Source organism: Penicillium manginii (genome assembly GCF_028828005.1).
Source record: "Penicillium manginii strain IBT 31320 chromosome Unknown utg000005l:1.0-5665137.0:1.0-5668048.0, whole genome shotgun sequence".
NCBI classification, from domain to species: domain Eukaryota; kingdom Fungi; phylum Ascomycota; class Eurotiomycetes; order Eurotiales; family Aspergillaceae; genus Penicillium; species Penicillium manginii.
In genome coordinates this window covers 3,318,183-3,331,095 of record NW_026643106.1, presented here as the reverse complement: position 1 = coordinate 3,331,095, position 12,913 = coordinate 3,318,183, and the positions used below count along the sequence as shown (strand labels likewise).

At 49.2% G+C, this 12,913-nt stretch overlaps 5 protein-coding genes across 5 annotated transcripts; 3 read left to right on the top strand and 2 right to left on the bottom strand.

The window, feature by feature from the left end:
* Window positions 1-329: 329 nt before the first annotated feature.
* On the bottom strand, window positions 330-2,160 carry N7533_007637 (serine hydroxymethyltransferase; the record flags this gene model as incomplete). The annotated part of the gene is made up of 5 exons (XM_057104287.1): window positions 330-1,474; window positions 1,529-1,666; window positions 1,719-1,812; window positions 1,899-1,955; window positions 2,017-2,160. 5 exons carry the CDS (start codon window positions 2,158-2,160, stop codon window positions 330-332), a joined length of 1,578 nt encoding a protein of 525 aa, XP_056959244.1.
* A 2,613-nt stretch (window positions 2,161-4,773) lies between these two features.
* N7533_007636 (putative GPI anchored protein) lies at window positions 4,774-5,503 on the top strand (the record flags this gene model as incomplete). The annotated part of the gene is made up of 3 exons (XM_057104286.1): window positions 4,774-4,917; window positions 5,098-5,137; window positions 5,268-5,503. The coding sequence occupies 3 exons, from the start codon at window positions 4,774-4,776 to the stop codon at window positions 5,501-5,503; spliced, it is 420 nt and encodes a 139-aa protein (XP_056959243.1).
* A 765-nt stretch (window positions 5,504-6,268) lies between these two features.
* Window positions 6,269-7,638, bottom strand: N7533_007635 (uncharacterized protein; the record flags this gene model as incomplete). The annotated part of the gene is made up of 4 exons (XM_057104285.1): window positions 6,269-6,473; window positions 6,528-7,104; window positions 7,213-7,478; window positions 7,529-7,638. 4 exons carry the CDS (start codon window positions 7,636-7,638, stop codon window positions 6,269-6,271), a joined length of 1,158 nt encoding a protein of 385 aa, XP_056959242.1.
* Window positions 7,639-9,124: 1,486 nt separating this feature from the next.
* Window positions 9,125-10,318, top strand: N7533_007634 (ABC transporter substrate-binding protein; the record flags this gene model as incomplete). Its single annotated transcript, XM_057104284.1, has 3 exons — window positions 9,125-9,296; window positions 9,345-9,626; window positions 9,693-10,318. The coding sequence occupies 3 exons, from the start codon at window positions 9,125-9,127 to the stop codon at window positions 10,316-10,318; spliced, it is 1,080 nt and encodes a 359-aa protein (XP_056959241.1).
* Window positions 10,319-12,084: 1,766 nt separating this feature from the next.
* Window positions 12,085-12,664, top strand: N7533_007633 (uncharacterized protein; the record flags this gene model as incomplete). The annotated part of the gene is made up of 2 exons (XM_057104283.1): window positions 12,085-12,440; window positions 12,520-12,664. 2 exons carry the CDS (start codon window positions 12,085-12,087, stop codon window positions 12,662-12,664), a joined length of 501 nt encoding a protein of 166 aa, XP_056959240.1.
* Window positions 12,665-12,913: the final 249 nt, after the last annotated feature.

The following is a 12,913-nucleotide window of genomic DNA, read 5'->3' as shown; positions in this document are numbered from 1 at the left end:
TTAATTCAATTCAATTGAGGGGGGTCTGTCGTTCTTGACTCCGCGATCGGCAGCGGCTACCGGCAGCGCATCCGAGGCCTGTGACATCATTACAACGACCGCTTAAGATGGTCAGATAAGGGAATCTTTTGCGATCCTAGGATAGGATAACCCTACCCTAATCCTCCCTGGGGTAATTTTAAAGTGGTATTTTCTAAATACCATTGAATTACTATCATTTGGATAAGTCATTGAAGAGCGATTATCATTGAAATATTGTCAATCCTATTCGTGTTGAATCATGCTGGGAAATATACATAAAGAAAAGAAAAACGTCAAAGGTCTACTGTCTACTGATCCTTAGCCCAAGGCAGACTGAATGTGCCAACCCAGTCCTCCACCTCCTGGCGGAGGAGCACAATCTCTGAAATCTCCTCGCCCTCACCCAGATACTCGTGGAACGCCTTGACAGTGCCGGGGTTCTTAGCACCGCGGGCCGTGGCCTGCTCCCGCGCAGCCTTATCCAGCTTCTGTGTCAGGATAACAGCGCGGTCGACGATCTCCGCAACGCGGCGGAAATCCTCGGGCTGGAAGCCACGAGAGGTCATGGCAGGGGTACCCAGACGAAGACCGCCGGGCTTAAGGGCGGACTTGTCACCGGGCACGGTGTTCTTGTTGCTGGCGACACCGCACAGCTCGAGGACACGCTCGACACGGGCACCGTCGACGCCACGGTTCTTCAGGTCAACGAGGACCAGGTGGTTGTCGGTTCCGCCGGAGACAATGTTATATCCGAGACCGCCGTTGCTGGTGGACTCGCCCAGGCGCTCGGCCAGGGCTGCGGAGTTGGCAAGGACAGTTTTCTGGTATTCTTGGAACTCGGAAGACTGCGCCTGCTTGAGGGCCACGGCCAGCGCGGTAATAGTGTGGTTGTGGGGACCGCCCTGGTGGCCGGGGAAGACCGAGGCGTTGATGGGGTTCTCCAAATCGTACATCTCCTTATTGCCCTTCTTATCGGTGCGACGGAGGCCCTTGCGGTAGAAGATCATGGCACCACGGGGGCCACGCAGAGACTTGTGGGTGGTGGTAGTAACGATATCAGAGTATGGGAATGGCGAGGGGAGGACATCGGCGGCTACGAGACCGGAGATGTGGGCCATATCGGTCAAGAGGTAAGCGCCACATGCGTCGGCAATAGCGCGCATGCGAGGGTAGTCAACCAGACGGCTGTAGGCGGAGGTACCGGCGACGATCAACTTAGGGCGGTACAGGAGAGCCTGCTTCTCCAGGGCATCATAGTCAATCAGACCGGTGGACTCGTCCAGGCGGTAGGGCAGGGTCTCGAAGTATTTAGAGATGGCAGAGATCTTCTTGGTGGGGGTCTGGTAGCCGTGCGACAGGTGACCACCGTGGGGGAGATCCAGACCCATCAGACGATCGTGAGTGTTGAGGACGGCGGAGTAGGCCATGAGGTTAGCAGGGGAGCCGGAGAGAGCTACGCAACTGGTTAACACTTAGTTTCGAGGGATGAGGGACTAATTTGACCTACGCTGAACGTTGACACCCCATTCCTCGGGGTTGAGACGGAAAGTCTCAAGCGCGCGCTGCTGGCACAGGCGCTCCGAAGCATCAATGTGTTCATTACCACCATAGTAACGGGCGCCGGGGTATCCCTCCGAGTATTTGTCTATCATGCGATTAGGATCCGCTTATCTGTCGGGGGCCGGAAAACCACCTACTTTGCATAACACTGCCGAGGGCATCGAGAACGGCTTGGGATGTGAAGTTCTCGGAGGGGATCAGGTTGATGAAGTGCTGCTGGCGGGTTTTCTCCTGCGATTGATGTTAACATATTGCCGTTGCTGTGGCCATGCGGCCGTTGTCCGGCGCTGTGAAGCTCCTCCCATTGCATGACGTACCTTCTCCAAGATGCTGAACACAGCGGGGTCGGAGTCCTTAAGAGAGCTCGCGAGAAGCTGAAGAGGACGTTAGAATGGTTCAATTCGTATTCCAATCACCCATTGACACGATTCTCACCTTGTGCTGCGCATCGCGGCTGGAGGAGGATACTCCCCGCACGAGGGGGACGGCTCTGGCGACGAAGGCACGGGGGGCCGCAACCACAGGGCGAGCACCCGCCAGAGAGAAACGGGCAAGACGCCCACAGCGAGAGAGAGACATTGTACACACGCAGACAGTAACGATTCCGACAAATCCACACGGATAGAAAAGTCGGCCGGGGTAGCGTTTTATATCGCGGGACCCGGCGGTCGCACCTTCCCCGTTACCCGCGGAAAGCGGAAAAGTGCACTATCCCCAAAATGGCAGTCACGTTGCTGCTGAGTTATCCAGTCACCTGACTTATCCTGGTCCGTGCCCCTCCCGCGGAAAGTTTTAAGCGCACAATCCCTCAGCCTCCTTTCTCTTCTTTACACAACTAAATCCAACATGAAGAGTTGGCGTCCAATCTGTATCAGCACTCGTCGGTGTCGGCCTTCTGGGCCGATGTTGGACGGGCGCTGCTGAGAGGTCCCGCGCCCCGTCACCATCCTTTAGGGATCAGTTTTTGTCTGATTGGAGGTTGTGTTGCTGTTGCTTGAGCTCAGCTTCAGCTTGGATAATGAGGATAAGAGGAGATGACACGGAAGAGATGGGATATGGGAGATGGCAGGATAGCAATGCAGCTCTGGTCTTGACAATTGTCTTGATTGTCTTCTCACCTTGAGCAGTCACCAAGATTATTCTCAAGACGCGGCCTGCTTCATGCGTCCCATTCCACCCTTTCCCGACCGTGTCACTCCCAGTAAATCCAGATCTCTATAGTTAACTGTTCGTTTACGGACTCGTTTAATTGAACTCCTATTATGAAGAACCTCAGCATACTAGTATTCATCATGATGGATTGTCATCCTAGCCAGCTTGTACCTGCACCATCTCAGTTGCTTCCGAGAGTCCTAAAGATGGATTGCTCTCCAGGCTTATCTGTCACGGGACCCTTGAAATGGCCTATAGGTTCAATTTGAACTCCAGGGCTTCAACTTGAAGTTGATCCCAGGTACCGGCGGATGCGAGTGCCTAAGTATTATTACTAGTAGTAGTTGCTGCCACTTGCAGTGCCGCGACTCTGAGTCTATTCAATTCTTAATAACTCCAAGTTGGAACTTGAAGGTTGAGACTTGACGGTTGTTGGGTGCCCACTGCCCACTGCCCAGGTTTAAGTTGGTGTTTCCCTATCGCTCGGCCTGAATACCTGGGTATATCGCCCGGGAGGACCTCTCCGCCGAGTTCCCCGCCAAGACTACTAATACTACTACTAGTAGTACAACCTGGACAGACAATAACAGTTCCCTGGCTAGTAAAAGGAACCCTTGAGTTGGAATAACGCGAAACTGCCCAGGTGAGTTTACGTTTACTCTGAACCTTAGAAATATCCATGGATGTACTTCAAGTTCACGCAGAGGTGCCCAGGTGCCGGAGATCGTACATAGGCGGCCAATATTGAATTTTGACTACGAAGCAGACCTTCCTCGTCTACTTCATACCGTAGGGACTTTTTGAGTCGCCGTAACCTTAGAATTAGATGCCGAAGCGACTTGCATCTGATTCAAGTTTCAGTAAATCCCACCGTTTCCCCCCCCCCGATAGTCTAACCTGTTCCAAGGTTAGTTCCGATGCCTCAAAAAAAGGTCGATCCTAGACCCAACCTCAAACACGCTATAGAACCATGTTCGGGACTCGATCCATGGCATTGATGACTTACGGTACATTTGTACACCGTACCTTACGGTAGCCCTGGGGCGTCAGACAAGATTAGAACGGCACGTGGTACGGCTAGACAGCGCATCGGCCAACTTTCCAGGCAGCCTTGGCGGTCGACCGGGGGATATCATAATAAAGCCCTCGCATGAACTGATGATTCTCATCGTCATTTCCAGTCGTCCCTTGCGGAGGTCTAATTGCATCCCCCCCCATGTCGCAGGGTGAAACCCCACCGACCCTGCATCCAGCCCTTGCGACCGATCGTATTGTATGTGAACGATGGAAATCTTTGATCTCAATCCGGGCGGCCCAATCATGGTGCTTTGGGTCGGGGCAAAAATCATCAAGCTCCACTGTGGAAATGAGCTCCATGTCGTCAGACTAGAACTTGAAGGGTTGGTGACACAAAAATGGGATTTGATATACACAGTAGCGGGAGTATAAGATTCTCTAGGTGTAAGAGTGAATATAGTAGCTTTGCCTTTAAACTCTGCATATGCGTATACTTCTATAACGAATCAGTGTCAACGAGCAGAGTGTGTACTCCGTACATTCACTTGGGCATGACGAATCCAGACCCTCCAAGACCATCTAGACAAAGCCCTAGCATCCACTGCGGCCCAAGTGGGTAAAGATCCACGGACCACACAAACCGGTTCGTGGGCGTGTGCTTAAGGGAGCCTTCAGTGCTACGTTCCCTGATTGGACAATATACGATAAACGGGGCTAAATAGTGGAAATAAAAGTGACAACAGGAGTAATTTCCCATATTACCACCACGGCCCCTTTTTCACATTTTCTCCTGGGCTAGCGGGGCCCGGGTACCTGAGAGTGGCCCATGGCTCACCCAGTTCACTCTATTATAAACCTACTCACCCCCGTTCTCCCCCTTCTCGTTCTCCATCCACATTCTCTTGCTCACTCCGGTTCTTCTTGACCGATTACATTCTTTAACCCCCAAGCCACTCTTTTGACATTTGTCGGATCTTTTCAAGGAACATTCCTCGATCAACTTTATCTCCCAAACCATTCAAAATGCGTTTCTCCATTGCTACCGCTCTCACCCTGGCCGCTGGTGCCTTCGCTGGTGTTGTCACTGAGACCGTTACCGACTACACCACCTACTGCCCCGAGGCTACCTCCATCGTCCACGGCGGCTCGACCTACAGCGTCTCCACTGTACGTTCTTTGTCCGATTTTCTATCACTTTGCTATCAATATTTTCGCATCAATTCCTTGTTTGGACGTCGTCTGGGTGATGTGATGAATCATCCGTCGCATCATCCGGGACAATCACCAAACATTCCAATCCTGTATCCACTCATCACTTTCCATGGAATATCACTAACTCCTCAACAGCCCGGAAGCGTCACCCTGACCGGTTCTTTCACTGTCACCCGTCCCCTCGTGACCCAGACCGTCACCCAGTGCAACAAGTGGTAAGCATCCTACCCCATCACGATCAATATCAAGATGATAGATATTGCGATCACCACCAACCCCAAACATATAACTAACATACAATCCAGCACTTCCTCCGCTGTCCCCACCGCTCCCGCTGTCTCCCCCAGCGCCCCGGCCTCCGTCTCGACCCCCCTACGTCCCCTCGGGCGCCGACGCTACCGGTATCCCCGCTGCCTCCGGCTCCGGCTCCAGCTCTACCCCCGTTGCCTCCCAGCCCGCCTTCAACGCCGGTGCCATGAACGCCGCCGGTGCCGGTGCCGGTCTGGCCGCCGTCCTTGGTGCTGCTGTCCTGCTCCTGTAAACCCCTTCACTCTCAACGAGAATCTGAATGTGTTTTCGGTGCGTTTTGAGCGCTAGCGCATCGACGGTGTTGAAGACTTCCCGCCATCCATCCTTCTCCGGGAGGTCTTGTATGTACCGGATTGTCTGTCGACACCAGGCGTTGACGGCCTGGGTTAAGGGTCCCTTTTTTTTTTCTTGATATCTTATTCACTTATTACGCTTTGCGTATGTTTATGTCTATTTTTTGATTAGATAATACATAATAAACCCGTCTGGGTTGCTTATGTCTTTATTTTCGTTGTTTGTGTTGACATACTGCCTGGACATAACGTTTCTTTGATTCATCTTATGACTACTATTCTTCTTTACTGAGTTCCTCACTTCCTTGTAGCTTTTCTTGTAGATGGTATCTTGTTGGCCAGAACATCATTCATCTCTGATGTCCCTTTGATTCATGCTCATCACCAGGACCCCAGGATGCTGGTGATTCCAAACCCTCGGGCTCCATATCATCGCAACTTTCAATACCATGCCCATCATCTTGCAAACTCCCTAAGGGGGCATGCTCACCCTGGTAGCAGCCATACCTACTCAAGTACTGTCTCTCGGGATCACGAGAATGATCGGAATGGGGAATTTCTTCTTCAATCCCCGGAATTTTCTTGATCCCCGACAGGCCTGAGTTAAAGAGCGCCACCAGAGAATCAATATGTGTATCCCGCACCTCGTACTCCCCCTTTCGGTAACCTCGAATACAGAGGTATTCTAAACTCTCAGGGATACACTACGACAGCGTGACAGATTTCTCTCGTCCGTAGATATTCTTGAATCCGAAAGCGAAGTGCGGCAAAAACTCGATCCCGACACTCAATCGCTTCAAGGCGCGGAAGTCTTTCAATGACCGGTCGTTTCTGAGAAAGGACCGGTGGAATCGCCGCTCATGATGACCATCATCATCATCATCATCATCATCATCATCATCATCATCACTATAGATTCCCGCTGTTGCCCAAGGATCTATTTCTCCATTGACCCGACCTCACGCATCGTAGCTTGAAAAGTCAATATCTTTCGAGACGTCGAAGTCTAGGACTTCCAGCTTGTCTTTGTGTGGGAATATTGACTTCATGAAGGCTGTGCCATCGAATATGTTATACACCATATCGGGAGTATTTGGGTCCACAAAAGGTCGACGACCCCCGATGTTGTACCGGAATTCTCGCAGCTTCCTGCAGCATTGGATCAGGTAGACATGATACATTGTAGGGAGACAGCAGTGGTTGAGATGAAACCCGGTGATATTGGATGATCTGGGCTTTAGGCGCGAGATGCTCTTTAACCCGGAGTCTCGGATGAGAGCATCGGTGTCAATTGATTCAATAGATGTGAGGTGGTTGAAGAGTGCAACACAGGCTACGAAGTCGACGTCAACATAGTCAAAGTGGTCGTCGTATTCGTAAGGCCGTTCTAGATTATCGACAAAAATGTAAACCTTGCGAAGGTTCAGGAGATAGGGAATATTGGCCACGTTCGAATTGGCCCGACGGAGGAATTGATCGAGGGGATAATGACCATACTTCGAACTTGAGGGCTCAACGTCATCGAAAGGCTGTGCCATTGCTAGGGACTGCAGGTTAGTCGATACCACGATGAGAATCGCGGTCAATGCTTACGCAATGAAGATGTATCGTCGATTCAGGGCGGAATAGCTCCTCCATTCAATCTGACCATTGATTGAAGTCTTGAAGCTTCTGGTGTCTGATATGAGCACGGCGGTTTCTTGGGAGTCGACACAGCCGGCCCTTTTCACAGCCGCCCGAAGGAGATCTATGTCACACGTTTTGAGATCTCGCTGCTCTTCTATCTCGACGTAGGGAGGGCCAGTGGAGTAGCCAGTACTCGAGTACTGTTCAAGTTCTCGCACATACTTTCCCAAACTGGGTCGCTTGAGGATCTCCACCAAGAGGTCAAAAGTCCGGTTGATGCTGCCGTCCCTGGGATAGACGCGTATCCGTTAAACCGCCTGCGCGTCTTCATGTCACACAGGGAATGTAGCAACCGACATTTCTGTGATACGGCAGCCAGATCGCGAATCGAGGTGGCGTGGGATATTATCCGCAGTTGTATTTCGGCGGGAATGGACACGAGCGCCATGTTGCAGATGGAGAGGTCCTTAGTGGTGGGGGTTTTTGGATTCACTTTAGGTATTTTTGTCCGCTTTGTGCCCTGGTAAGCGCACAAGGTCGCCGAGGCGTAAACTTTTGGAGGATAGTATGGGTGAGAGGAGAGAAACATAGATCAGTGTGCATTGGATGGAAGAGAGAGCGAACCTTTGGAAGTCTAGGTATCTAGGACCTCGGGACCCAGGGAAAGCGCCGGCAAACTGCTGATGCTTTGGAGGAACTGCCTCAGGCTGGAGGTGATCAATGAGAAAGTGGTGATGTTGGTCATGGGCAGAGAGTGAAGCTACTACTAACTACCTACCTGTAAGGAAGGCACGACGGCCTGGGTGCCTGAGGCATAACATCAAACAAGGACTTGTATACGGCTTGAGATTGTGATCATTATGTTCGTCTTAGAGCAACGTTTTATTTTTACAATATAATTGAATAACAATCTGCACTCCTTCAGATATAGTTATTGAAGCTGGGCACCCTGTCTGGGCTATCAAGTATTATTCAAATATGCGGTGATTTAGGTATCAATCGCATGGGAAATTGGAAGGCTGCACAATGCTTCTTCAGGATTCCGCATTATTCTCCTGACCTCTCATCTCTAAGGCTCATACGCTCTCAGGCACTCCCCCATCACAGTTGATACTCCAATCTGAATGCAACTTTGGTAAGATATCATGATTGTTCTCTCAAGAGAGGGTTTCACACCGTTCATCCGGGTGGCATAAGAAAGATATTACGAGAGTGAGCTTTGACTACTACCACTAACTAAGAATGACATTGGATCCTCCAGCTTAGCCCTCGTGTAGTATACCTTCTTTGGATGATAGTGAGCCTTGAACTCAATTATAGTAACTACGAGCATAATATTACTAACAGCCCCAAGAATAGTAACCATATGTAGTTAACTGTGGCTATGTTGCTATCTACTAGACCCGGCAAATCTCAGGGTGGATCATCATATGACCCCGAGTAAAAAGATGCCGAATTTATCGAAACGAGCATGTAGTTTTGAACATAGATAAAAAAAATCGAGAGTGTGGGAATAGCGGGCGCCATCTAGCTGGTCCCGGGTACCTCAGAAGTGTTTGTCAGAAACTCAGATCATATTGCTCAGCATTTCTGCACCATGACAAAAAGCCGGACCATGGAAAAGTAAACTTAGATTAAGCTCGTTTCACGAGGCTGTTCCTGCAGGGTATCAAAGTTTTGCAGCCTAGTCAGAGTGGGTCTATGTCTCGGATCGCACCATACTTCCACAACTTATCTTAATTTGATTGGGTAAAGATCTACTTCCCTTACCAGGACTATGGTTTCGGGCAGTAAGGAGGTTGGTCATCGGCGCGGAAATGTACCGTTGTTATTCTTCTTTATAATTCTCCTGGACCTGTCGTTTGAAGTCCGGTTAGCTCAGCACATCATCCGGCTGTTTTATCTACCTGCAGGAACTTGTACTTTTGCTTACTATGAAAACCGCAATCTCTCTTTTGGGCTTCCTCGGCCTGGCTGCCGCAGTATTGCCAGAATGGAATTCTTTCCCAGGGCACTCCCCTGCCGTCGAAAATCGTTCACTGGACCAAATTTACGCTGCTGCCAAGAAAGAACACGGTAGCCTCGTTGTTCTTTGGGGAGGAGATGGTGCGTGTTAAAGTATACTTATAGAGAAGCAAAGCTAACATGATATAGCTGTGAACCAGGGCCAATCCACAATCGATGCATGGAAAGCCCGTTTCCCAGAGATTGAGCTGAACCTCACCGTCGATGTATCAAAGTATCACGATAGCCGTGTCAATCGCCAGTTTCAACGTACCGGATCTGCTGGCGCTGATATTGCAGTTTTGCAAACTGTCCACGACTATACTCGTTGGAAGAGGGATGGTAGATTGTACCCCTATAAACCCGCACACTGGGAGGATATATGGTCAACTATCAGAGATCCTGATGGCGCGTTTGTGCCGACCTTTATCTGTAAGCCAGCCCTGGATGGCTCACATAATATTTTATTCTTCAATTGCTAACCACTAATTGTTTTAGACAACTTCGGCAGTCTCGTCTACAACCAGAAACTCCTCAAGAAATCCAATGTCCCGTCAACCTGGAAGGAATTCACTCGCCCAGAGTGGAAGAGTAAGCTCGTCCTGACTTACCCCAACGACGACGACGCTGTGCTCTATCTTTTCTCTGTTATCATCAACCAATACGGTTGGGATTGGTTCGATGCCCTTCTCGAACAGGATGTGAAATGGGTCCGTGGTACCGGTGAGCCAGCAGCCGAAATTGAGCAAAGGAATTCAACTCGGTCTTTGTCCTTTACCACCTCGCCCGACGGCAACCTTGGCAGCATCGATCCCAAGGACCCTATCATGTATTGGCCTCAGACCGGTGCTATCTTTGCTTCAACCCCTCGTCCCGAAAGTGCCAAGCTGTTTATGAGCTGGCTGCTAAGTGACGACTACCAGAAGAACTTCAATGGCAGCTACCTAGTTCGAAAGGACTTGTCGTCTACAGCAGGAAGTGTTTGGGATCACCCCTCCACGGCTCTGACCCAATTCTCCACTTTCATGGAGGATCGTGAAACTGTCGAATGGTGGAAGCTTCAGTTTGAGACTTCTCTTGGAACTGCCCAGGGCGACATTTCTTTGTTACATGGTGGGAAATAAAAGGCGAGACTTTCGGACCTGAATTGCTTAGACTTTGAAGGATGAAAACTTCAAGGCAGGTTGGGCCTGTATATAGAAGAAAGTATTTTGTATATTAAAATTCTGTATTCAGGAATTTACTTTTGGCCTACGGAACTTCTACTAGCACGAGAAATATTGAATATCTTTCATTGGTGAATAAACTGGTCATTATTGGTGAGTAAAAAGCCTACTCCTTGACCCTCATGCAAGGCTGTGCTGACTTGCAGTGTGGAACTTGAACTGGAAACCCGCCGGTATTACTGAAACCTAACATGTGTCACTTGAGTAGACCAAGAAATACAAAAAAAAGCCTCTACAAGACCAGTAGGTCAAGTAATCTCTCTTATTTCTGATAAAATACTCCGACTTGTTTCCCTTGAATCGCGATTCAGATTCCCGAGCAAATCGAAGAATAGATGCTTCCTTTTAGAGGACACTGTAAAACAAGGAGGGAATCAAATGTCTGAAAAGCTATCAAGCTGTTCCAAGTACCATGTTGGATTTTCTGCGCTCTCTCGAAAATAAAAGCCGTTTCCGAGGAATTGAAACCTATTTCCCACACACTGATATTCAAACTCATAGTCATCTGGGCGAAATATCTCCATCATATGAAACCAGTGAATGCGGCTGCCGGAATGCAAAGCTGTGATGGGACCATTAATGGTACCATTCTTATACCACCAACGACAGGCTGCTGTCCAGATCGTCCGTGGGAGGAATCTGTGCGTATGTTGGGTAAATTCTTGAACCGCTTCCGTGCGGATAGTCAAAGATTTGATATCTTCAACTTGACATTTTTTCGGCATTCGTATAATGTACCTCGCAACCTGTTCAGCGATTGTAAGAACGCTTCCATGACTGATCGGCGCGTTTGGACCCACGAGCACAAAATAGTTGGGCATGTCCGCCACGGCACAAGACACGTACGCAGCGGGGAGCTCCTTGTTCCATCTATCTTGAAAATTGCAACCATCCCTCCCCACAATTGGGAAGTGCGGGCAAAATGAGACGTCGAATCCTGTTGCGCAAATGATCGCATCTAATTCAATGATCTCTCCCGAAATCAATTCAATACCCTGGGGCACAATATTTGGGATGATCTATATTGCGCGTCTGATAATTTCCCTAAAATTATGCAGAGCTTTTTCACTTGAATTTCTCTCGGTTCCGGTACTCGTCTGTTGGTGTTGGTATTGGATATTCCAGCGGGCTGTTTGTGCTGTGCCTCTCTACGTAACCCTCTACGTTTGCTTTGTTTCATTGGAGTTAGGATTTTCTGTTTGCTTGCCCAGTTAGACACTCGCCGACACTCTGTACTTGTCTTTATGCAATTAAAACATATCCTAGCTGCCGCTGTTTCAAATCAAATCTGATCTATCGATTCACTCAGCTGACAAGCCTTCTGTATCGGGTTTCCGTTATCTCGCTTACCTTTCGCGTATGACATTGAACACACACTAGGCCTGCACGCCATCGCACAAATAAATATGGCATGATTGCAACCGTAAATATAATTATTCTTGAATCGGGTAGGACAGAGGGTTTCGTGATGGCAACAAGTGCCTCTTGACTGCCGTCAGAGTTCCCCCGCATTTCGGTTACCCCAGTCATTTCTCCACTATCTATCGGCTCTCGGCATCTGCAAATCCTCACCCCTGTATGGATAGAATACCCCCAGGTGCTATTTTTAAGCTTAAATAACATTCAGAGGGACTCTGCATCGAGATTCAGAGGTCTATCTAATCATGTCACACCAATCCACCGTCTTCAATGTGCCTCCGGGCTCGCAGAGCGTCCAGGTTCGCATACTCGACTCTACCACCCGAATTGGCAATATAGCGGTGGAATTTCTAATGGAGCCTCCCATGGAATCTATGAAACACATGCCCATTTTGCCTTCCTGGTCGTTCTTGATCGAGCATCCATCGGGTCAGAAAGTTCTCTATGACCTTGGTGTTCCTCGAGACTGGCACAAATTTGCACCAGTAGTCGCTGAACGCCTCAAAGAAAGTGGATGGAAAATTGAAGTTGAGGAAGAGGTGATCGAAATTCTTGAGAAAGGCGGAATTGCCGCAAGCGAAATCTCAAGTATCATTTGGAGGTACGAAACTAAAATTCTCTTTCCTTCATTAAAAATTTTCAATAAATGTCAACAAGAGACTGACAATTCTTTGCGACAGCCACTGGCACTGGGACCATATTGGGGATCCCTCGAAATTTCCTGGCTCCACTGAGCTAGTTGTTGGGCCTGGTTTCAAGACTGAGTTTCTTCCTGGATATCCAGCGAAGCCAGATTCATGTGTCCGCCTGAGTGACTTTGCGTAAGTCTCTCTTTGGGGGTTTATCCAAGTAGTTATTCAGCATAATAAGTTTGTCCTTCGGCTGACCTCAATTATACGAAAGTGGACGGAATCTACGCGAGATTGATTTTCAAGATCCGGTCCAAGTTGGCCAATTCCAAGGATACGATTTCTTTGGCGATGGTTCGTTCTATATCATCAACACTCCCGGTCACACAGTCGGTCATCTTGGTGCATTGGCACGTACAACAACTAATCCAAACACATTCATATT